Below are 26,875 nucleotides of genomic sequence, written 5' to 3'. Positions count from 1 at the left end.
TGGCACTGCATGTGATTCATTTGAGTGTTTACAACCTTAAACAAATGCTGAACAAAAGCTAAATCCGCTGGGGGTGAAAGGTCACACAATTCACTTTAACTGGGTATCGTTTGAAAATTTTAGATATAGGTGGTAATATTGAGTGTTGGTGCAGATAAACCTTTTTGATACTTTGCTCTGAGGAATACTACAAAACTCTTTTTTTTTAATTAGGTAAAATAAGCCAAATGTGTGAAATGCATCAGTTTAATGTCTTAACACAAGCAGTCATGCCGAACATTTCCTATATAAATTAGCAAGTGCACCATTAACAAAACTGTGATTTAAAGCTTCACTAATTGTTCATATTAACAAATATAAGTAAAGTGAAAAGGTTTGCTCCAGTTGCAGTGACAAAACCAGAGACAATCATCATGCAAATTAGAACTTTGAAATGTTAACAGAGACTATTTTAGCTCACAGTTATGGTTTTACAGCCTGCACACTTACTATAACGTTAAGGTTTGGGCTCAACACTCTTTTCAAACCTTTTTCCAGCAGCAACCATTGGTTTCCAGTAAAAAAAAAAAAGCTCAAATAAACAGACTGCACGACACAGTACCTGCCCAGCACAAAATGGCAGACAAAGTTAGCCAGCTAAACATTTGAATATTGGACTTATATTTACCAGGTGGACAGAAACATGACTCCAAATGAATGCTAATGTTGCTCTCTGTCTGCTGGATTTTTAAATAGGCAATAGTTAGCCATAACAACATTATGGGAATTAGCTTATTAGCTGTTGGTTTGTCAGCTTGTTGTGGAGGTTTTTTTTGTGCTCCCCAGTGGCCAAAACATCAATTAATGCAACTTTACATCAGGAAATACCTTATCAAAGCCAACAACACTAAGAATCTGACTAAGCATTCAATGCCAATATTTTTAATCCTTGCCAGTTTTTGATATTAAGTGTCACGGACACATTAGCATTGGTCCAAGTTCGACCTTAATGAAACAAATACAGCACAGAGTTTTCTGTGTTCATCTCATCTCACAAGTGGGACTACATGGAAACACAGTGGGCAAAGTAAGATATAGCCTATCTAAAGTTTTATGGTGTAAAACTCCCTCTGGGACCTAACCAACATCTTCATCTCAGTGGATCTCATAGCTTGAGCTCTTCTCAATGAATCTAAGCGAGTCTGCTCTGTCTCAGTGTGGCTTCCAGCCAGGTCAGCCTGTCCATCATATAACAGCCTCAGCCACCTCAAAGGACTAATTACAGGAAGGGCTGTATCTGTTACAGTCTGCTGCCACTTAGAGGCACGCAAGAGAGCAGCTAACTGGCTACTCTTTGGCTTTAAGTAGGCTTACTGGGCTTGTTGGGTTTACAGGTAGTGAAAAAATACTGTTTGAATAATGGAAAGACCTGGATAAGACTGAATAAAAACTGGGACAAAAGAACCGAGTGGGATGAACATGATTATAAAAGTCAAACAGATGCTGCAGGACCATTCCTCATTGTGTACTTTCTTATGCGTGAAAAGGTTAAAGAGAGAGGTCGAAGGTCATCTTTCAACACGTGAAAAGGTATCCAGCACCGCTAGCAGCAAGTTCTGAGAACAGGAGGCCACAGATGGCATTGGTGAGGATGTAACTCTACCTGAGCTTGGTCAGATAATGAAATGAGATCATGCTCGCAAACCACATCAGAGCAGGCCAAGCTCTCAGCTATATGTAGTCTTATGAAAACAAATAATCTGAATGCCTGCCTCCAGGACCATGAGCCAGATTACATGAGTTTACAGCCCATTTTCTCTTCCCTGCTTTAAAATGACTCCCAGCGGGGACTCCCTTTAGGCTTGATAAAAGCTTTTATCCTGCTGTATTTTGCTCTAAGTCTTAATGGCATGTCCTGTCCAAACATCACCGGGCTGCAGTAACAGTATACTGTCGCAAGCGGAGCTAAAAGGGTCTTCCGCTTCCTCTAGTTTGATGAGCGATGGTGATTGTTCTAACCAGGAACTTGGGTCCTTTCCTGCCTGTTAGGGAGACTAACCCTTTCATTACAGAGATTAAGCAAATTTCATCTGTGAGCACTGGCTGTTCGTCCACAGAGATTGCAAGTAAGCCCGGATCAGTTACCTGGAAGGGGATTGGATAAAAACAGCCAGCAAGTGCTTGGTCACAAATACCATATACAGAGCACAATGCACTTAATGTTATTAAGGCTCGTAATATACACTATATGAGGATTTACGTGACTGTAGGGGACAGATAATCTCTGAGGCTAATCTAAATCATAAATGTCTGCAATACATACAATTTTCCAATGGTCTATTATAACCTTTATAATTTCAGCAAAAAATATTTTCACCAGCAGGATTTTAGTGATTTAGACTGCTATATTACCATAATACATACAGTATAATTAGTAAATGTACAGGTACAGCAAGCCTGGACACCTTATTAACACAGATTCAAGGCCACCACTCAGTTTCCTGGTCTCTTGGTTTTAACAACCTTTTTGAATAACAGCCCACACTGTATTTTATCCATCCATCTTCAGACCTGTTCTGGTTGGTTTCATCGCTACAAGGCTACATTCCGATGATGAAAGTATTAGCATTCACATAACCACATCTCAAGAGTAGATCTGACCTTATGGTCAAATGAGAAAATGTGTAACTTGAGAGGAAAGTTTTCAAACCGAACTCTGAAAAATGATAAAAGTAGTCTAGCTACTATTCCAAATGTTGCAGGACTCATTCATGACCTATAAGCCAGAGTAGCCTCCAGTGATCAAAGGTGGTAAAAATAACAACTCAATAAGATTAAACTCAAAAGTTAGAAGAAATACTTACTCAGAGGAATCTATGAAGTATATTACAAGGGCTCCAATGCTGAGAGCAAATACGAGCACCACCTGGAAAACAGGAAATAAGGACCATTTTACTCAAGTTATCATATAATATAGTCATAATGCTATTACCATATTATTTCCATCCAAATATGCTTCAACATAAGAACTGGATAAGAACAAGACAGTAGTTACTTTATTCAATCCTCAGCTGCTTTGCACTTTTTATGCTCTCTATACACAGAGACACAAAATGATTTAGATACCTTAAATCATATTGTAAACGTGGAGGTGCTTACAAACACAAATTGCCCCTTTTTAAGAACTTATAATAATAATACTATAACCATAACATTTTTTATAGTGCATTTTTCTAATCAAGTTATAAATTGCTTTACCAGGAACATAAAATACAATATTAACAGATGAAATTAAAGGTAAAAAGAATATAAAAATTTAAAAATGCCTTACATACTGTTTATGTGTATATAATGTTTTGAAACACATTATTAATTGATCTTTCATTCTAAAACTGATGGTCTATTTTGTCAGAAGGATAAACTAGATAACCTTGAACTCAATGTGAACAGAAGAGCAAACATAATGAAATTATCTAAATGTGTTTCAAGGTTTGTAGCAAATGTATAATGCCTATCAATGAGCATCCACAGACCTTGATTCATCTCGGCAGCCTGTTAGAATTGTGTTATATAAACCAAAAAGAAAGAGTCACAGTTTGGAACAGCAGTGTCACAAACACACTCATCAGTTACTGTATATCTGGCAGTGTAAATAAATACACAAGAGCTCAGCTCATCATGTAAATTGGCAGCGGAAGAGTGGGCGAAGTGACAGAATGTGGCTTCAGCTTTCACAGACACAAATAAGGAAGGATACAGCAGAGCCTGAAGCTTCGGTAGCCACAGTAGAGAGCAGCATGATAATAAAACCGGGGCATCACTTTTATTCTGTCACTCTGCCTTTCTGCACAGGGGGAGAAGCTGCTGAATAAACTGAAGCCTGGAGTAAGTCGATAGACTTTGAGAGCAGGCTGGGAGGCAGGTTGCAGGGTAATAAACATGAGATCCAGAATTGTTAGCAAACAAAGCCGGAGTTGTCAGGTGACAGCTTTGACACTGATAGAGCTCAAGTGAAACTTACAGCCTAAACTGTAAATACAGATAGTTAAGTGAGGAATAAACACAACATCAATCAGCACATCCTGATACTCCGAGGTGACCGCTTCCTCAGTTTGGTCAATATTACCTGTAGGAAACAACCTGTGTTCTCACCTCTGGAAATGCTGTTGTCACTGAGTATCACACAGTAAAATTCAAGAGTGACTGCTGTCATGTTGTGTTTGTCCAACCAGAGAAGAAAGTGGAAGATTATCAGAAATAGAGGGCAGCGGACAAAATCTCTGTTACCTAACTGGAGCATCCTTTTTTTATAAAGTAGGCTAAAAACCAACTAAACCACAACACAGTTTATGAGTTTATTTATACATTTCACTGTGCATCAGTTACAAAATACATCTTTTCTACCATTTGGGTCAGGCATGACCTAGATTTTAAATTCTTAAAACATGTTAAATGTACAGTATAACAGATTTTTAGGAGTCAAAAAGCACAGCATCTCAATACCATTACGAAATGTCCTAATTTTCCCTTTTAAAAGCCATTGCTAATGTAGATGGGACATAGATAAGAACAGAAAGGTTCCTCTGAGACAGCAGAACAAATGTTTTACATAGTGAAATACACTCTGATCCTACCTGGCTTTCATCTATTTAGAAATGACACAATGGCCATCCTGAAAAAGAAACCAATGGGCATCCATAATGAATGAGCTCAGCCTAATACATTTCCATGATGTGAAATTGTATTGTCAACCTGCAACCACTGATGGCTTCGTAATGACAAAAAGCATCCGCATGAATTTTTAATATACCCTTCCTCTTTGAAAGCCAGGGAATCTCTCTCTATGCCTCTGAACACCCCAGTTTAGAAACTGGAAGCAATGTTGGTGCAACCCTAGAAATGCTAATGTCACTGGCAGAGGGAAGATTCAGTGATGGCAGTAAATAAAACACACAGGCTGCAACAAGGAGGGGGGGAACTCATGATTGGGTCTGTCAATGAGGTGACAGCAGAAGGTGCCAGTGTTCATCATTCATATCTGTCACTGGATAATGAGGCATCACATCTGTATTCTCAACATTTCCAACTCCAGCCATTTGCTGGCAGATGGCTCCACCCACAAGGGGCACAGTAAACTGGGACCACTGCATGAGTCCCTCTACATGATGACCAAGACGATTTGCATTTATTCTTTCCAACATACTTTTTCCCTTCACTTAATTGTACTTCCAGTGACACAATAAGAAAGAAAAGTCTGTCACAAGTCTGTCACAACAAGTCCCAAAACAAGTCCAAAGTTATTTGACACAAGTCTGAGTCAAGTCTCAAACTTGTTAAAGCAAGTCTGAAGTAATTTAAATCCAATCCAGGTCAAGTCTCAAGGTAGTCAGAGAAAGTCTTGAGTCAAGTCACAAGTCATAACAATGATACACTATTTGAACATTTTCCTTTCCAACTACTGTTAATAGTGTTTTTTATATGGCTGAGAACAAGTCATTTAAATGTATAGGCCTAAAAATTAAATATTCAAGCTTTACACAAATCTGTCTGTCACTGTCTGATTTCTTTATTGTCACAAGATTTTTTTAGGACAAAGCTTTTAGGTTGAACTGAGGTTCAGAGAGGGTGTTGTATGTTGTACAGATTATAAAGCCCTTGAGTAAGTGATGACATCTGGAACACAATCATCACAATTGCAAAATGTAGGAAAATGAGGTTGGTTGGAAAAAGTTTAACGAACTCTTTTCTGAGATATCTCCAAGTCCAATCATGATGTGTTGAAAGGAGGTTGGCCAAAGCTGCCTGTAAAAATGATGGATTTTTGAAAATGAAGTAAGTGCATTTAAAGTCCACTTTCAGAATAGATTCTGCCCATGATGTACAATATGTCAGTGCCCTGCAGACAGCACCACCAGATTTCACCCATTCAGACGTCAACCTGGAAATATCAGAGAACCCACTCATGCTCCTCCAGTCTTCCTGGAGTGTGACTCACCATGAACCAGCATGAATAACCTGCTAAAAAAACACACACACACACACTTCACCTGGACGGAAAAATCACTTTTACTGCAGGGGATGAGCTCAAAGCCCAGGATGGTGTCAGGTCTCACTAATATTTCAGTTTTACTTATTTAATTATTTTTGGTGGGGAAAAGAAAGAGGTTAAAATAAAACAATGGGAAGTGATGAACCAAGGATGCTTTTTTACCTCATGATTTCAGTCCTGGTAAAGGCAAGTGTGGTTTCATACTACAAGTCTCTGAGTTATGTGGGCAGCAAGCACTCCTTGAGCAGCTACTTTGCCAGCAACTGTTGTATCTGTTTACAGCACATCCAAACAAACTCATGTTTTTATAAAGAAGTCAGTCAATAATTTGTCTTTTCCATCACATCACAATCATCTCTGATCAGATTTCATGCTACTTATGACACAAGTAGTTTTAAATAAGGCTGTGGTAAGGAGATGGTTAATTTGCAGAGAAGTTCAGTTTAATTTGCATTAATAGTAACTCAATACAGCTGTGACACAATGTTAGGAGGAAACAGTAAACAGTGAGGCTGATATCATCAAGATGAAATTACAAACAGTAACTCTGGATTACATGCATCGTTTGTGTGAATCCCTCTTGTTTAGGAAGGCCATCTGAGTCCAGCACAGGAAAGGAAGACCCAACACTAACAAAAAGAATGATTATATAAAGGGGTAATTACAAAATGTAAATACATTGAATGGTTATTGCAGATAGCAAAATGCTGGCCATAAATAGTATCAAAAATAGGGTTTGTTGTCATAAAAATCCTAAGGATGAAAACTTTTTGTTGATATATGCAATAGTGGCCCAGAGTCTCATTAAGATTCAGGTAAGATAAAAAACATGTTTTACGAATTCTGCAGTGGGAGGTCGTTATACATTGTGAGCTGCATCTAAAAACAGGATTCAGAAGAACAAGGGGTCAGTTTGTTCCCTATTCACTTAAACCCTTCATCACTGTGTGATCAAAGCTCTCATTGATGGGGTGCCAGAGATTTGTGTGTGCAGTCAACTGACTGTCTTTGTTTAGGTTAACTCTTCCAGTCTGAGCTGACTCCATTTTCCTATGTGTCACATCCTGTTCATGAGTCTCTTACTTTAACTGTGTGGAACTTAATGTGCATCGGAGCATAAGGCCCTGACCTGGTGTTCCTCATGGGTGACTGTCTGACCCACAGCAGCTTTCCCGGGAACACAGTGCTACTGTCCAAAATAAAATGACCTAAGGACTATTCTCGTGAATTCCAGCCAGCCCATCTGTCTGCCCTCAAATGCCACATAGATTAATAAGGCATCTTGGACATAATGGACACTCACATAACCTCACAATAGAGGAGAAAATCAATGTCCCTTTTTTTAGCTGAATAGTGCAATCACAGACAGCGATAAGAATTGCAACACAAGTGAATATCCATTTTTTCTTCTTTAGATGTCTTTTTCAGAGCTTAAAAAAAGTTTTTAAAAAGTTGAGTGGCAGAGCGATACCCAGCTCAGAATATCCTGTTTTAATCGATAGGAAGATTTTCTCTAGTATGGAAATTGATTCGTTCATGGTCATAAATTTTATGAACCAAACGCAAGAAAGCTCTACTCATAATGCATGTTTCTCTCCATGAAAAACTTTAGTACAACTTTTGCACTTACTGTAATTGAGTCTTGTGATTTCCGTAAATTATAAGAATCAATTACATCTAATTTGTTCTGATGCTCATGTGCTTCCATCAGATTTACTGAGCTGCTGCAAATGTTTGTGTGATGGGCCTTGAATTGTTGGAGACACTTTGGTCATCATGACTGTCCTCACTAACAAGACTTTGTTTACAGCGCTCCTGCAGAGTTTATCCTTCGCCAAGGGTGATAACAGCAAATTAGCATGTTTACGACAATGTCCATAAATGTGATAGACCGCATCCTTGACAAACACAGACACTAAATGAACATTTGAGACATTTACGATATCATTACTGTTGAACTCCAGCTCCTTTGCAGCTGACAGGACATGCTACAGGATATGCGTGACATGTGATGCAACGTCAGCTCTACAATCTCAAGCTATTGATGTAGTTGTTTCCATGCTGACAGTTAGGGAGAGAAATATTGGCTGTTAAGTCACCATGATAAATGATGACCACTCAACTCGTTATGACCTTTTGATCCTTTGAGGCTCTTAACTATCTATTTGTAGCACTTCGAGTACACACAGAACATTCGTCAGGCCTCAAATAGGGCTTCACAATTATGGCTAAAATGATAATCCTGATTATATTGCTTTGAGATTTGAGTTGATGATTGTCAATCAGACTTAGTCCGTGCTGATTAGGTTAAACAATTACTTAATGGCCCTTTTGTGCATGAACATTGAGGCTATTTTCAACTATGGCAGCACAATCTTAAAACTGTACTAATCAATATTATTATATTAACAATGGATTAAATGGCCACATGTAAATGTGGAAGGTGTCGCTTGTAGTGATGAACCCAAAGAAATTATCACCCAACTTAGCAGTTCCCCTCTGCTCTACGGACCACTTTAGTGTCTTTGGGGTCATTGTTTTGGTTTTACAGCTTACTTACTGTTTTGGTTCAGTCTTACTGCTCTTATAGCTTTGCTTTAAGCTGCAGCAGGCAGCGATTATCAGAAAAAAGCTCTGAAAGCCACCGTACACTACCTGCCCAGCATCAAAGGACAGACAAAGTTAGCAAAAATTCAAATTTGTCTATTGATTGCAAATCGATTTACCGAAGTTTACTGCATGAGATGATTCTTTTGCTTTTTTGACATCTGGAGTGCCACCTTTTTCTAACTTTGTTACTGGGAAATAGAGACTCAGTTTACAAATAACTGGTGAACATGGAGGAGTATTTTGCTGCTATAGAGCCAGATCTGGCAGAGACCTGCAAAGGGTTACAAGGAGAGTGAATGTCTGACTAAAAAACAGAAACTTAAAGTATATACAATATATTTAATAGACTACAGTATATTGATCACAATCTATACCTCAAAAGGAGTGTTTATCTGAATGTCAGCAGATAATGTCTGTTGAGAGACAAGAGTCCAAATGTATAGTATAGAATAGTATCTTAAAGGCACAGTTTGTACTTGTTGGGCCTCATACTCCATGAGACATACTACATGAGACATACAACATACTCCTAACATAAAGAACAACGTCGCCCACAATCAAAAATTCAAAACACAGGCTTGGAGATGTGCTGTGACTCCCAGACTGATTGACAGGACTTTTAATATATAATGAACTGACAATAGACAGCACGTAACAGTCAACCTGAGTCATGTTTGTAAACACAACAGCAAACTGGCCTAAAATTTCAGTTACGATCTGCTAATGAACAAACAAAATGCTTATTTTTCATATTACATGGTTAAAGAAATGGCAGATTGGGCCTTTAAGAGAGCCCAGACCTGTGTTCACTGGCTGTGCCTACGTGTGACCCATGCTCGTGGCGACAGGCAAAAACACAACATGCATACTAATGGGGCCTTGGATGGTTCTCCTGAAGTCTGGCACCCTCCTCAAGCATGATCTTAATATAACCTAGCCAGCATGTGTTTCAAAAACAGTCTACAGCCTCATCTGCCTGAATGAAGAAATTGTGATTTAACTGTCTAAATCACAGCATGAAAGAAGGGCTGTTCTGTGTTTTGTGCCACTTGGATGTGACTTCACAAGGTCACAGTCAGGGGAAGTAGACAAACATTTACATTTCCGTGACATTGCGAACATAGTTGACCATTGAGTAGTTCAGGCCATTAATGACAGGCCATTCATTTTTGTCTGTGAGAAGTTGAGCGCAAATATTTTTTTTCTCATCTTCATATTTTTCCAGTGTCCAGTGTAAACACGAATACACTTTTAAACTGAATGTTGTACGCTTCAAATAATATTTAAACAAAAAATACCATGATTTTGTTCATTATTATTATTGTTATTATGACTTAAATGAGAGAAATGCAACTGTGATCCCGGCTAACCCGTATCTCTTAGATTCAATTAACACATTGAGAGAAGAGTCAAGGAAAAATGAGGCCTGAGTGGGCTGTATTCATCAGATTTACAGTATCAGAGTAGGAGGCTTCATTCACTGCACTGTATTGAGATATATGAATGTGTCAGATGTAATTGAAAACCTAAACCTTAGCTTTGCAGAAACTGTGACATTACTCATCATCAGACAAGATAACAATCAGATTGCATAATGAGCTGCAGTCACTGACGACAGCAGCGGAAGGATGATAAATATTATACAATCATCAGACCTGTGTGTGGTAAGAAATTAGCTCATCATGTGTCATTCTGATCATGCCCAAGCTGTTTTGTCAATCTCATGATTCATAACTGCGGCGAAGCTGGAGGACACAGAGCTGGACGACTTCATCGTGTCAGTCTGCAGGCTGTGCAATCCGTGACCCTTTTCCAGAGCCCTTCCTTCACTCTCTGGACTGATTTATGAAGGACATTAGACTGATCAGTTGCAGGAGAGACATAATGACAGTGTGAAAAAAGGTGTCTGGCACAAAAGACCTCCAGGGCATTAAGCCTGAAAACAAAGACACTAAATTAATGTTTGCTCAAAGATTTTATTGCCTAAACTTTCATTCTTTATCAGACATGCAGTATGGGTCTAGGGATGTCAGTGTTGACTGGTTGGTCTCAACAACTGTGGGATGGATTGCCATGAAGTTTGGTCCAGACATTCATGTTCCCCTACCGATGAATTGTAGTAACTTTGGTTATCCTCCAACGTATTTTAATTTGTCCACTATTTTGGTTCATGACCAAATACCTGCAAAACTAATGACCTTTGTATCAGCTTCAGCTGTACCTTGCACTTAATGCTAATGACTGAAGAAAATGGCTGCAACTAACAATTATTTTCATTATCGATTAATCTGTTGATCATTTTCTCAATTAATTGGTTAGTTGTTTGGTCTTTAAAATGTCATAATGTCATCGTTGCAGCTCTACTAACATACTAGACCAAGATGGTGAACATGGTAAACATTGTACCTGATAAACATCAGCATTTTAGACCAAAGCCACACTGTGTAGCCTCATAGAGCCAGCAACCTGGCTATAGACTCTTAGGCTTGTTAACACTTAGAACCATTCATCTTCCAACCAATCGACCTTCCCAAACTAACTTCTGCGATTTCTTCATCTAAACCATCCCAACTAGGCTGCTTAAGGAAGTTTTACCCATAGTTAGCACTTCTTTACTAGATATGATCAATCTGTCTTAATAAACCAGCTATGTACCACAGATCTTTAAAGTAGCTGTAATCAAGTCTCTTCTTAAAAAGCCTACTCTTGATCCAGGTGTTTTAGCCAACTATAGACCTATATTTAATCTTGCCTTTCTCTCTAAGATCCTTGGGAAAACAGTTACCAATCAGTTGTGTGACTTTCTACATAACAATAGTTTATTTGAGGATTTTCAGTCAGGATTTAGAGTGCACCATATAGCACTGGTTAAGTTACAAATGACCTCCTAATTGCATCAGACAAAGGACTTCTCTCTGTACTTGTCTTGTTAGATCTTACTGCTGCATTTGACACCACTGACCATTACATGCTATTGCAGAGACAACATTTAATTGGCATTAAAGGAACTGCATTAAGCTGGTTTAAGTCCTATTTATCAGATCAATTTCAGTTTGTACATGTTAACAATGAATTCTCCATGCACGCAAAATTTAGACACGGAGTTCCACAAGGTTCTGTGCTTGGACCAATACTATTCACCTTATACATGCTTCCTTTTGGCAGTATTATTAGGAAATACTCCATAAACTTTCATTGTTATGCAGATGATACCCAGTTATATTTATCAATGGAGCCAGATGAGATCAATCAGTTAACTAAACTCCAAGCATGTCTTTAGGACATAAAGACCTGGATGACCTGCAATTTTCTGCTATTAAACTCAGACAAAATTTAAGTTATTTTTCTTGGCCCTAAACACCTTAGAAACACATTATCTAATGATATAGCTACTCTAGACGGCATTACCCTGGCCTCCAGCTCCACTGTAAGGAATCTGGGAGTTGTCTTTGATCCTTCAACTCCCACATAAAACAAATTTCAAGGACTGCATTTTTTCAACTAAGTAACATTGCAAAAATCAGGCAAATCTTGTCTCAAAAAGACACAGAAAAACTAGTCCATGTATTGTTACTTCTAGGCTGGATGGTTACAATTGCTCATTATGAGGCTGCCCTCACAAGTGTCTAAAGACTCTCTAGCTGGTCCAGAATGCAGCTGCACTTGTACTGACAAAAACTAGAGGAAGAGATCATATTTCTCCCATTCTAGCTTTGCTGCACTGGCTCCCTGTAAAATCCAGAATAGAATTTAAAATCCTTATCCTCACCAACAAAGCCCTTAATGGTCAGGCACCATCAAGGGACCTTCAGCTATCAGGCTCCTCTCCTGTGGAACCATCTTCCAGTTTGGGTCCTGAATGCAGACACCCTCTCTACATTTAAGAGAGGGCTAAAAACGTTCCTTTTTGATAAAGCTCAGGCTTGCCCTGGACCAGCCCTTAGTTATGCTGCTATAGGCCTAGACTGCCGGGGGAGTCCCCATGATGCACTGAGCTCTTCTCTCCTCCTCTTTCTCTCATCTGTACGCATTCATGTACCATTAATGCATGTTACTCAGCATCTTCTCTCTCCTGTAGTTTTGTACTTTCTCATCTCTCTCCTCTCTCCTCCTGTTGCTTTCTGCAGGTATTTCTGCCTCTGGAGCTGTAGAATCTGGATCTGTGATTGCAAGCCACCCACTGCCCCCGTGATCCTGCTCAATGCCCACTGCTATTATTATTATTATTATTATCATCATTAATCTCTATTATACATCTCTATCTCTCCCTCATCCCAACTGGTCAAGGCAGATGGCCGCCCACCCAGAGCCTGGTTCTGCTCAAGGTTTCCTCCCATTAAAAGGGAGTTTTTCCTTGCCACTGTTGCCAAGTGCTTGCTCATGGGGGAATGTTGGGTCTCTGTAAATCATATTGTAAAGAGTACGGTCTAGACCTGTCTAGACACTATATTAATAAAATTGACTTGATTTGAATCTTTAGTGCCAAAACTGCTTATCCCTTTTTTCTAAGTCTGATGCCCTGATGCCCTGACTGGCTTGAATGCAGTTTCTCATTTCCATTTTGGTGTTGTTCAAGAAACACAAATTAAAGAAGTTGATGTAGAGCAACAACATGTACAGAGCATAAATGTATTATAACCACATGCTGCCACAATGAAATAAATAAATAAAAACAAAATACATTGGAGATTGTACTGTAGGTCAGTGTTGGTTCCCTGAACAAACGAGAAACACACCACAAAACCCCAGTGGAGAATTCTCTCCTTCATTAAGACCAACTAAGAAAAAGAAGGAGGAGGAGGAGAGGAAGAAGGGGATAATTTGACATGTACAATCATCTGCCACAGAAAATATTACATTATTCAAGGCCCTGCTTCACAGATATTTTCTTGTGATAGACCCACATTTGGACATGTAGGGACACCCAGGAGACTCACATAGCTCATGTTTTATTGATTCATTATTGAATTATATATACGGTCTACTTTGTACAAGGGCAGATATGGAGTATAGTATATTATTAGAATACTAGTCTTAAAACTTTCCCAAACTGGGAAAACATTTTTGTCAGTTTAAGTAAACTTTTGCTAGGAACCCTTGAAGACCCCAGTGGCATTATGGAGACCCCAGTTTTAGAACTGTTATGCTTGTCTAATGCATGATCTACAGTACTGAAGTGGTTGGATCCAGCTTGAATGTAATATTCAGCATATTTCCCAGGATGATAGTGTAGTAGAAATAAACTTTTGGAAACAAACGTTCAGAGGCGATGTCCTTCAGAAGAATATGAGGTCTTTATTGAATTGACAAAGTAGCAAAGACCTGAGTCTGTGCAGAGAAACTGGAACTAATAGGAACTAATAAGGCAGTATAGTGTCATATATACATCAGATAAGAACACATCTCCAGATCCTTCCATCAATTTCACTGGTCTTTAATTATTATCACAGTGCCTCCCCAAAATATTGGTTACAGTCAAATTAGAGAGTGGCTGACAGGTGTATTTACTTTATCCATTTATGCTTGACAGACTATTGATTTTTGTCTGGTTGTTGGGTACATCGTGCCCTGGGGAGGATCAAATTCTACTCTGATTTACCACAACAAGTACGCACTACCCAACACAAAAAAGAAGCTGTATGAAACTTTAAAAGACATGAATAAAGCAATCAATAAAAGAACATATATCTGGTGAATTAAGAATACGTGAGTATATATGTATTCAAAGACTATATATGCATTACATTATGAATTTCCACCACAATAGTACAGTATCCTAAGCACGACTCCATCAGTGTTTTTTCTTTTGTTTTTGCAACTTTCACACATGAGACTTAAACCGGTGGGTTTAAGGGATTTCTCTCTCATCCTGTCAATGAAAGCAGATTATTTCCTTTGTCTTCCAGGCTTCTGTAGAGCTTCATGCAGCTGCTTCCACATCATTAGGGATCACCACCAGCATTACAACATTTCAAGAGGGATAGACCTGCTATTCGGTAATAATATCATCATTCCCAAATCTGGATGCATCTGCCTCCACAGTGAACCAGCAAACAGGAAAACAGCAGAGTTTACAGGTAGTTTTACTGAGCAAGAACAGCAATCACCAACTGGTTGTTTGTGTATGTATACAAAGCACAGTAGATACTGTTCATCTCACATGAGTATCCTGTGTCGTAGTTTTACATCAGTACAAACTAAGGGCTTGGTTACACCAGCATTTATAACAGCAAACTGAAATCTGTTAATTTAATTGGAAATGTTGCAACAAGTGGATTTACTCAGGGATCTGTTCACGCTGAGCTTTTGTGTAGAAATAAACACTAGCAAATTTGCACCGAAGACCAAGTCCAAGTCATCTTGACAGTGATGATGTTTGAGAGAATGGAAAGTCCAGAATGGAGAAAGCTCTGTCACAACATTCAGCTTTATACAACCTGGCTCTGCCAAGTGAGAGGCCACAGCCAGTAGAGCTTTCCTCTTCATATCCATTTTCTAACTCATAAAACTATAGCCACAACCCATAGGTAGTTTACTGTTGTTTTCTGATTACGGAGCTCTAACCCCAAAATAAATATCCTTATAAAAATGCTATCCACTGTAAGGAACCCTTTATTTATAACCTGTCACTTTGCGCCATAGGCACCTATTAAGTCCCCTGTCAAGTTGTTTTTGAAAACTTGATATTTAATGAAAGGCTGTTGTTATAGCTTCTACATCATTTACGCACACCCTCCCTGGCGTTACAGCAATCCTCACAAGTCCTCACACCTATAAAACAACATATGCTGTTTGTCAGGGTGGTCAAAAACAACCTACAGCGTATGAGCGCTGATTTACTGCCTCCTTGTGGGATTGAGACACACGAAACTGCTTGGCTAAGGTTAGCAACACATCACTTTCATGGCTAAAAGAAATTAATAGTGACTGTTTACGAGGAGTCAACATCATGAATGACTCTCTTCAGTGTGGATGTTTTTTCTACCGAGGATGTTTAAACAAACTAATGCAGACCAACTTTTTGCTATTTACTTAAATTTGTGTGCTCAACTTGCCTGATATCAGACAGCATTGTCAACATAATCAGTCAACTCTGATCAGTGAAGTGGGCAGATTCAAATGTCTGGATCCAGGCAAGTGTTCAAGTGCACTGGATGAAGTGACATATGTACAGGCAAACATTGCAATACACAAGTTACATGCAAGTTGCACACTTGAACACAATGAAAACTGCAACCTTATATGTGCAAAGTTTTGTGTTACTATGTCCTGATTTACTATACATACCCTGATGTATACGTTTAAAATAAACTATACTTAACGCTGCGTGCAAACTTTGAACACTGTTTTGGGTAATTATGGAAGGCACCACAGGAAAGTTCCTAGTAGCTCATTAGGAGTTTTCATCCCTGCTAGGAGACAGAGAACCTGCCTGGAGCTGCTACAAAGCGTCGCAACATTACTGCATTCAGCTGCAATTTGCAGAGACTGAGAACAGAAAATTTAACAGGTGCTATCGCTGATGTCAGCAAGAGACAAGCAACCTAGCACAAAAGGAACTCAGACAAAGCCAGTATGGAAAATTAAAAAAAAAGTCTTAGGCGTATACTTTATCAGACAAAACATTTTTAAATTTTTTTAAGGATCTATCCAAAACTATGCATATGATGTCAGTCTGAATTAAGGTTTTTCACATTTCATTCATAGAATTCATTTAAAGTGCATTAAAACCAAGAAAGCATTAATTTTTATTTGTCATCATTTTCTACGTATGTTGTGAGGATTGTTTTTTTTTCTCTAACACACATCATCAAAGACACTGTATGTTGATGACATCATAATCATTAACACCGTTTAGCAAACACCCTCCTGTGTTGTAAACATCAGGTTAAAAATAGCCAGTGAACTTTCCCAACAGCTGCTGTCCAAATTACAGTATGTGGCAGCTTGATGCACATTGATTTATCATTTGATATAAATAATATCTTCTCTGAATGTGGCACGTTTCCAGCATGACCACAACTGAGAAAGATATATATATATATATATAGAAAACACAAAATGTGTCTTATTCCTTTCCTATAGTGCACTGAATGCCACAGAGGAAAATGGTTGTTGTTGTAAACAATAAATAGTATACTCTTGAGAATTGAGGTTTGCCTGGGGAAGAGCCTGCAGGGTCTGTGCAGCCACTCACACTTCCTGATTCACTCCATAACCCAACATCAACACACCAAGCTGTAATCTGTGATGCTCAGTGAACCTCAGAACACACAGCATGAAGTAACAGGCTCCTGCAGGTTTCAAATGGGAATCCAAAAAAGAAAAAAAAGAAAAAGAAAAAAGAAAATCCATGTTGAACATGTAGGAAGAAAATGGCAGACTGAGAAATAGGTTCAGGGGCATGGGAGTGCGTGCTTAGATTAAAAATAAGCAAGGATGTTATGTCTGATAAAGTATACACCTAAGACTTTTTTTTTTTCCATAGGGGCTTTGTCTAAGTCCCTCTTGTGCTACGTTGCTTGTCTCTTGCTAACGTCAGCAAGAGCACCTGTTAAGTTTTCTGTTCTCAGTCCCTCTGCAAATTGCAGCTGAATGAAGTAACGTTGCAACGCTTTGTAGCAGCTCCAGGCAGGTTCTCTGTCTCCTAGCAGGGATGAAAACTCCTAATGAGCGACCAGGAATGCCTATTTAGGCATTCTCATCATTCTCATCTCTTGCCTACTCATCAGTCAGGTATAATGAGTGAACAACACGCCTGCTGATGCAACATGCTGATGAAACATGTGCTGGATATTTACTAAAAAACTACATTTGTATGCACATGACAGTGGCAGCAGGGGAAAGAATGAAAGGTGGAGGCAATGGAATCAGAGTCACAGAGTTCTGCGTTTGAGGTGTTGTAGATATAAAAAAGAAATAAATGGAACTAGAGCCCGACCGATATATCTGTCAGCCGATATTATCGGCCGATATTGGCCTATCACAGATCTATCTGTATCAGCAAATAGGTTGTCTGATATGTGCTGATCTATTTTTTAAAGTTATATAGGCAGCATATTATGTATATTTGATCCTTTTTCTTAATTCAAGTTTAATATATATAGGTACATGGTATGTTTTTTTTTTGTTCTGTTTTTTTTAATATAATTATTAAATTTCAAAACTGTTTAATCAACAAGTGAAATTGGAGATTAGCAAACCTTTTCTGTTTGGATTAAGGGATTCAGAAGAACTCCAATTATTATACAAATAAGGGCTTGTTCACAATCTATGTTTAGAGGCTGAGATCATCCTCATATTCAACCATTTCTCCCACTGACAAGATGTAAACTAACAGCACAAAGGGTTACATAAAGAGTCTGTTTGACTTTTATGAACAATTATGAGCATGAGTTACTTAAACAAATAATTTAATATTAAACATTATTATGCTGTCAGCTCAACAAAAACATCATCGATGAAATAAGTTATGAAATGTGAGAGCATTCTTTCAAAATACTGTCAACAGTACATGTAATAAATGTCCTGTTGATGTTAGAATGACTTATTTAGTATTTTTAGAAGGAAGGTTAAGACAAATCTTTTTAAACTGGCTTTTATTTAAGGTGATGTTATATCCACTGCTTTCATGTTTTTATCCTTAAGTGTTTTTTAAAATTTAAATATTTTATTTTATTTCTGTTTTAAGTTTTAATTTTTACTATTACTGAACATTTTATTTGTTTATTTTTGCTCTTGTAACCTGCTTAACATTGTTTCTTTGCATGAAAGTTGTAACACATATAGAATTACATTATTATCTTTAATATTATTATAATACTAGTAGGAGGAGGAGGTTAAAACAATGATCACATATTAAAGAAGAATATGCAATTCAAGCTGTAAAACAGTAGCTTTATATTTGGCTTCTAAATATTTGCTTTGTTGCAGGGATATTAAAAACACAATGGAGGTTAAAGCACTTAGAAACTGGATCCTCCCTTAAACTCTTGGCAGCTATACACAAGTGCTCAGTTTGTGTTTCATGTTGTATAGCTTGCACTGTAACTACCCGCAGCCTGAAACCTTATCCTCTGTTTGTTTGACACTGTATATAGTGAGCGATCTGATCTATGAGCGCTGACGACATTCACTCTGAGCTGTGAAAACAATGCTTCTATCCTTGAACATTTTGAGTCAAGCCTGGTCTATTTGGGATTCTCTTTTTATAACTCTTTCATGTGACAGGATTGATCCTAAAATCTACTCTCATTAGACCGAAACAACATGCTCCGCTCTATTTAAGAGACTTAAACTTATTCTACAACAGTTTGTCCCCCTTATTCAGCTATTAAAATATCCACAGTCAAAACACGCAGTATAGAACTCTAAATCCCACACTGGCTTAGCTGTGATTTAAGCCATCCTGGAAGCAGCCCAACCACTCTCACAGAGAGGCGTAAAGAGCTTAGGATGGGAGGGGATGGATGTAGTGTCCCCTCAGCCTCTCGCTGTGTGTCTCAGCCAAAATATGATGTTGTAATTCACTTATTTCTGAGTCTTGAAAACAAGACAAAGGAGCTGCCAAATAAAAAGAAGTGACAAAATAATCTAATATGTCTAAAAATACCACTTCTCTGACGTATATCTATGTGTGTGATTGGAGTACGAGCAGTGACTCAACTTCTCCAGCAGCTCGTCAGAGAGGAGGGGTTCCTACTGAGAGAGAAACTCTGTACAGTGGAAATGGAAATTCCTATCATGTGTTAAAATGTAAATCATGTTCTGTATCTGGGAAGCTGGACATACTGTAACTGTAGCAGCCACATGTTTTTTTAAGGGTTCGACGGGGATGCGTGATGCATGGAGCAGGAACTCAACAGTTGGACGTGTTGGAGAACAGCTTCTGAGATATTAATGAATGAGATTGGATTCCTATTCTGCAGTCGGACATAATTAGATTGCAATTAGCCACACAGACCGACGGCTGAGCTTAAAGTGAACTTTCAAAGTTATAACCTGTTGTGTGCCCAGTTTGCAACATCTATTAACCTCCAGATATTCAATTTCTCTAAGTGGCTTTGTTAATTAATTAAATTGAACTCGCCAAGAGAAAGCCTGTTTGATGTTAAGTGCCAGCTGTAAAAATCAAGACTTTCTTCATTTACACCTCTTCCATGTCTGCCTTTCCTGTGAGAGGAAAGGGAAGATTGTGATGAGTTTTGAAGACTGAAGAGCTTTATAGCAGCTGCAGTTGTTAGGTCATTGTGTAGCTGAAGATTTTTAATGAAATCTGGAGAGCCCAATTCGTGACGGTTGAGAGTTTCTTATCAAAATTCTGCTTATGAATGGGATTTTTGAGACGGAGAAGAATGTTATCACAAAGCTCCTCTTCATAGTTTTTCCCTCATATCTCAATATGATGCTACTCCACCAAACTAATTATACTCCCCTGATTGTTTGTGCCAAATGAGATCGTGTTCAAAATGTGGCCCGCCAAACTCAGAATCATAGAGAAGATCCAAATTAGAAACTCCTCCTCCTCTCCCATCCCCTGGGAGGATGGTAATTATCACACCTGATACATGCTGGTGTCCAAAACTAATGGTGTGATTGCTGCAAGAATTTGGCCTCACGAGCGCAGAGAATTAAGCAACTCTCAATCTGTAAACTCTGCAGGCACAGATGGCCACAGGTCAAGACAATCTCAAATAAATGTGTCAAAGCAACACTTAGATTTGTCTGAGTGTCAGACAACGTGCTGCACCGAGGGCTAATATTAATGATGTTATAAATCTACACAGACTCCAGACACTTTAAACACCGTTCAAGGCAAAGCGCTAAAGAAGATGGCCACGTCATTTGAATTGAAAATAAGAAGCCTGTCTGAATTCTGCTAAGATAAGCATACTGTATAATGAGGCTCATCATTTTTTCTTTTTTTTTTACCAGTTTCTAACAAAAAATACTAGGATTTCTTGAAGGAGCAGATTGTTTTAAACCAATTATCAGCAGCCAGAGGGTATGTTTTCTGCTGCATGAAAACACTGATGACTACAGTTTGCAGTAAACAATGCCATCTTGTGACATTTACAACTTAGAAAATGATTATCTTAAGCAAAAATGGGGATAAAATACAAATAGAGCTACAACTAATGATTATTTTCATTCTCGAGTAATCTGCCAATTATTTGCTTGATTAATTGATTAACCTTTTAGTCACAAAATGTTTTTAAAAAAAGTGAGCCCACAATGTGTTCAATTTGCCCGTTTTCTCCAACAAACAGTCCAAATTCCAAAGATATTCAATTTACTGTCATATATGACAAAGAAAAGCAGCCACATTTTTGCTTGAAAAATAACAAATGATTAATCACTTAATACCAAAATAGTTACAGATTAATGAGCTGCTGATTATGCATAAGGGCCATTTAAAAAAAGGAAAAAAACAATATGCGCCAAATGCTAACGTCCTTATGCTAACATGTTAACGATGATAATGCTAACATGTTAGTGTTTAGCAGGTATGCTTACCATGTTCACCATCTTTGTTGTAGTGTGCTTGTATGCTAACATTTGCTAATTAGCACTAATGTCACAAATCATAAATCAAAAAGTATAAATCAAAGTATTGGACAAAGTATAATTTTGACTGGAGGGTTAAACTAAATAGTTTTCGTGCATTGGCATTCTTAAAATTAAACTTTCACATTGATTTTTAATACAATATGTTTGCATTACATTTGACCAGTTCTTTTGAATAATGAAAACTAAAACCAATAAGTTCCTGAGGTTAAAGAAATCTCTTTTTTTGTGTTTATGCGCTATTTTCTTTTTTTATGTATTTTTAAAATCAAGTTTCATTTTTCTTATTTTAGTGCAGTAATTTCCCTTTTTCTTTCTTGTTATATCAAACATATCAGAAAATAATGTTTTTAAGACTCAATTATAGACAAAAATTACTTGAGATATTCTTATTTTAACTAGAGATGACAAAAGCAACAAAATAACTTTAGTCCCTGTGGCATTGTTTCCTTCTGGGAGGCCTTGACAAACAGCCTGGCAGCTGCTGTCGCCCGAAAATAGTGGCAGACTTAGAGGTGGGCAGAAAGCCAAGTGACACTGCCACGTTGTTCACTCTGTTGCAACTGGGTGCGGTGAAAGTCACACAGGTGGCCAACAGCCTCCTGTCGCCTCCACAAGGCCACAGACATGTTGGTAGAATATCTGTTACATATAACAACACCGATGTACTAATCTGAAGCCAAGAGTCAACTGAGAATGTCAAGAAAAGGGCACATGCAGTAAAATGCTGAACACCGTCAAAAATTTGTAATAATAAAGCAGCACTAAGCTGAATTCTCAGTCATGTGAAGGATAAGTGCTTCCATCACTTCCGAATGGCACTTTGGACATTTCTGCTGCTGCAGTGCCATAATCGCCTCTGAGAGACGAGAGAAGGTCCCCACAGGAGTGTTTACTCTTCTCTCTCCCCTTCTCTGTTTTCCTTTTTTCACTCTCATCAAACAAAAAGCTTTTCCATGTAGTGGCACAATTGCCGCTGCTCACCGAGCCACTCAGAGGAGGAGGAGGAGGAGGTGAGTTTGTCCGCCTGATGAAAACGCCCTTCTGGCCCACCTATAATTTCGTTCAGTGCTCCTTTCTCCCCTTGCAGCTGCTCCCAGGCGACATCAAATCTAGACGACATTGGTCAAGACAGAAGACGACTCCTTCCCCCTGTCATCTAATACGACTTCCTCCACATGTTGACCTTCGGTAATCCGAGACAACTCTGAATCATTAGGACATTTTGTTTGACAGCCGGTGATGATGAGCTGGAAGTAAATCTGCCGACACCTTTTGCACACTGTTTAACCCTTAACGCCTTCTCCTTCTCAGAGCTTAATCTGCCAGTGTGCTTTATCAGAAGTGCTTGTCGGATGGTCGAACTGCTTCGGAAACAACAACAATTTCTGCAACTTTCTGACATTGACAATCCAACATTCACACCCACTTCATGCAGCGATCAGCCAGGTGTGTGGAGGTGAGAAAGAGAGCAGGGTTTGAATTTCTCTCTCCAGCTCCCCTTTTTTTTCTCCCCCATTTCTTCACACAACTATTTCTGGCACTTTCCCTGTTTACATGCAAGCACAACACTATGAATTCCTTCAAGGAGATGCTGTTTGAAAATCTGAAAGATGATCCAGTTGTAATTGCTAATAGGTAATGTAGCATGGCATGTCATGGTGCAAATTCATCACAATGTAAACAAGGGATCTCAAAGTATAACCCACAGCTAACTCACTGTCTTCATGGCAACAATATGCTTCTTGTTTACTCAAAGGATGATGGGAACCTTTGTGCCAGAAAAACTCTTAACATATTCTTCCCAAATAGAACTAATATCCATAGTTGTTGGACTGTTGGATTGATTACCATGAGATTTAGTATAAATATACATGGTGTCCCAAGAATAAATCCTGCTGACCCTCTGATTTATCCTGTAGTACCACCAGCAGGTCAAAGTTTTCAGTTCTCCAATTAAATATCTCAAAATCTGACAGGTGGATTACCATGAAAGTTGGCACAGACACTCATGTTCCCTTCAGGATTAATTGTGATCACTTTGGTGATCCCTTAATTTTTTTCTCTAGCATCATTATCAAGTCAAAATTTCAATTTGTCCAATACTTTGGTACATGACTAAATACTGAAGACATTTCCAGCAGCCTCAGCTGTACTTTGTATTAAGCACTTATTAGCAAATGTTAGCATGCTAACATGATACACTAAGATGATGGTTATTGTAAACATTCTTGAAAAGCCTTGGACATAAAGAAGAAAAAACAAAAACAAATTCAAATCGGTATAAACAATATGCCCAACTAAGATATATAATGACTATGCCAGAATCCTTTATATAAAAGACGTTACAGCCAAGGAGTAACCCACGATACTAGGGACCATTTGTCCAGGCCTTTAATATCATTGACTGTGTTTAACCTGTGACTGTGTCTGGGGTAAGGGGGTAAAGACTGCAAACCGAACAGTACCAGAGGGCAGTTCTGTGCTTCCATTAATAGAAAACCTCTCTCTTGCCAGAATAATAGCTTTGCGACATCCCAGCTCCCCCTGTGGACCTCTACAGCCGAGCACACATGGGCTAAATGTCACTCTGCAGGGTCCCATCATTTAAGAGAAATCACATTTTCCTTCAGAATACATTAACCTCAGACTCGCTCTGTCACACTCCCCATCGTACAATTTCTTGAAGATTACATTCTCGAGGGAAGTGTGACTGAACAGGAAATAGATGCATGACATTACAGTACACCCACTGGGTTTTTTGGCACAGGTACGAGCTGCAGCCACCTGTTCAGCCCCCAAAGCCAGTTTTGTTTGTTTTGACGCAAGCAAACAGTAACATGATGACATTTTTGATGAATAGGGAGGGTGGTCTTGTTTCATGCAAACATGTCTCGGGGGGAGGGGAAATGCAATAATGCATAAACTGACAGATGGGATCCTTCTGTGTCCCCAATCTCAGGGAAACCATGTCCTTACATACAACATGCTGCTGACCTGGAATTAGAAAGTAAACACGAGGCCTTGCCTTTTCTGTTTTATTTGAGTGCATGAGGAACAGAGCGCTGATCTCCAGCAGATAAACCTTTACAGACTGAAAGGTCATCGGGAAGTGTCCTCCCGGCTAATCAAATAGCCCTAAAGGTGACGTTTGATCTTTTACTATCTGCTAAAATGCAGGCCAGCCGGGCAAATGAACATCAGGCCTCTGGGTCTTCCACAGGGCAGCCTGCACCTGTTTATCACTCAACATCCACCATGAGAAGTAAACATTCAGTTCAGTCTGCAGCCAGAATCACCGTACAGCATCTCACATTTGGTTAAAATATGTCACGCTGCATTTGTTGAGGTTAATACCCCTAATTTCAGTTTGAAATGCCAGATTATAAGCCGTGAGAGATTGATTTCAAGTAGTATGAAAAAACACGACAGTCCACTCAAATGCTATCTGATGGGAAAATCATATAAGTCTGAAAACTCTGTCTTGTACTTAAAACATTTACTAACTTCTTACCTTGTGTTGCTTGTTGTACTCTATGTTAAAAGAGCTGATTGAACAGAAACTTAGCATAAAAATGTTGATTTATGAGTTTATACTTCATTTTCTAGATCTTATAACTTTAAATTTGTAGTTCGCACAGGACTCTTGTTTTTATATGTTTGGTTGCTTGTTCATCACATTTATTTTCCCTTTTCTTTTCTACCTCATGTAAAACACTTTGTAACTACTGTTTTGAGCTGAAAAGTGAGTTTGTTGAGACATCAACTGATATCTGTCTGGCTGAGATTCACATATCTACATCACAATTGCAAACTACTTTAGGCATCTTGCAGCTGAGGCCCCTTTTTTGCATAATCCATGTCTCAGTTGTCTTTGAGGGTTAAGATTTATTCTCCCTCGACTTCAACCCCCTCAACATCTCTGCTTAATAATTTAAGCAGATTTAATTGGTAATATTAATGAGAGGACACGCATTTCACTTGGATTCACATGCACCACATGTATCATGGAGAAAAAATGAAATTTCTAGTTTTCCACTCCTTGGGTACGGAGGTTAAAAAACAATCAATTCCCCCTCTACTTGCGTTTATTAATGAAGGCTGCCGGTAAAGAGGTATAGAAATATGCAGGCATAAAAAGTCAAATTAGCCGCTTGCAAACAGTACATTTTTAAATAAATTTGGAAAAAACAGTGTGAGTGAATATGTGGGAAAAGCAGCTCAACCCTCCTCCACAAACACACAGAGACAGATGCATGAAATAAAACACACACACACACACACACACACTCAGCCTTTCATTTAAGCCATCCCGTGCTCTTACTCCCCTCCCTAAAATTCCCTCTCAAACAGCCTGGAAATAGGCTTTAATGTGCCTCCCTAAACAGGCTGACACAGAAAACACACATCTGCTGTGTTTAGGTAAGCTGCAGTTGCCATGGTTACAGACGAGCACTCGCTAAACAGTTGTGTGTCTCATCATTGAGACAGAGCACTTCAGCTGCACGCACACATACGCACGTATGGGTTGAGTGTTGGTGGTTCAAACTGAAAAACAAGGAAACACAGAATAGCAGTCATGCTTCTGTTAGCAATATGTTGCTGTCACCATTAACAGTCACTAGCATCTGTGCTCAGGACGAACTAATAATACGATGCCGTGGGGAAAAACCTGAGTTCAGTCTGACTCATCAAAGTTTCACATGACATTTGGAGGAAGATGAAGAAATTGTGCTGTTTTTAGCCCTCCGAAAAGTGTTTTATATCATTCGTGGCATTAATCATCTCCTTGCAGAAGCTTACTGCTACAGACATCATCTAAAAACGTCTCACTTCATGGGGTTTAAAATGACAAAATCCACCAAAAGCAGGATTATTATCCATTATACAAACACATACAGAAACCAGAAATCCTTTAAAAAAAAAATCTTTTTTGTTTACAACTACAGATAGATTTGACTTGATTTGAGTTTTAGAAGCTGTCACAACCTTTCCAACATGGCCTCTAACACAAGTATAAAATGAAGTTGAATGTTTCACATCAAACTATGACGCTGACTGTGGCTGCCCAGCATTCATGATTAACATCTTCCGCACACTGAGCCAACAGTAGATGCAGCACTGCATCATTTAGGGCGGTGGGTGAAAGTGGGATCGAGCCCCGAGCACTGCGGCAAGCCTTGGCATGGCGTCCCCACTCATGCCATTTCATTTCATCAGTCCTCAGTACTGCTCTTGGATTGCCAAGCACTTATAGCCAAATCATTAAGCACTGTTGTTAAATCAAAAACTAAAAAGAAAAAAAAAAAGTAGCATAATCTCTTTCATGCCAAAGCTGGGTTCCTTCACTTCACCTTGCAAACGCCTATTCTTGACTATACTGACTCACTGGGCGGGACAGGTTGCAACAAGATAAGGATCTGATAATCTCATGCCTTCATTTAATCCTGCTGTACAATATAAAGATGATAACTTGTGGCTGTAAAGGCATGTGTACGCCATGTGACACTGTCAACAGACACACCAGGTGGCAGGCGCCATGGCAACCACCTCAGTTGACCAAATGCAATTGGTAAACTGTATGTGTCCCTCCCCTCCCTTCCTCTCTCCTTCTGGATCAGTTTCTCTCCGCTGTCTGAGGGCATTATGGGATGTATGACCTTAATACAC

General features: G+C 38.8%; 1 protein-coding gene across 7 annotated transcripts in view; it reads right to left on the bottom strand.

Annotated features, from left to right (window-relative positions):
- LOC121886477 (calcium-activated potassium channel subunit alpha-1-like) overlaps positions 1 to 26,875 on the bottom strand; it is a 97,974-nt gene that overhangs the window by 57,438 nt on the left and 13,661 nt on the right. For all 7 annotated transcript variants that reach the window (XM_042396478.1, XM_042396472.1, XM_042396474.1 and 4 more), the window contains exon 3: positions 2,844 to 2,905. In XM_042396478.1, the coding sequence (XP_042252412.1) occupies positions 2,844 to 2,905 (62 nt within the window). The remainder of the gene's footprint in view (positions 1 to 2,843; positions 2,906 to 26,875) is intronic.

The sequence above is a fragment of the Thunnus maccoyii genome, chromosome 20 (genome assembly GCF_910596095.1).
Source record: "Thunnus maccoyii chromosome 20, fThuMac1.1, whole genome shotgun sequence".
NCBI lineage: Eukaryota > Metazoa > Chordata > Actinopteri > Scombriformes > Scombridae > Thunnus > Thunnus maccoyii.
Note: the sequence above shows the minus strand (reverse complement) of the source record. Positions and strands in the feature narration are given on the sequence as shown.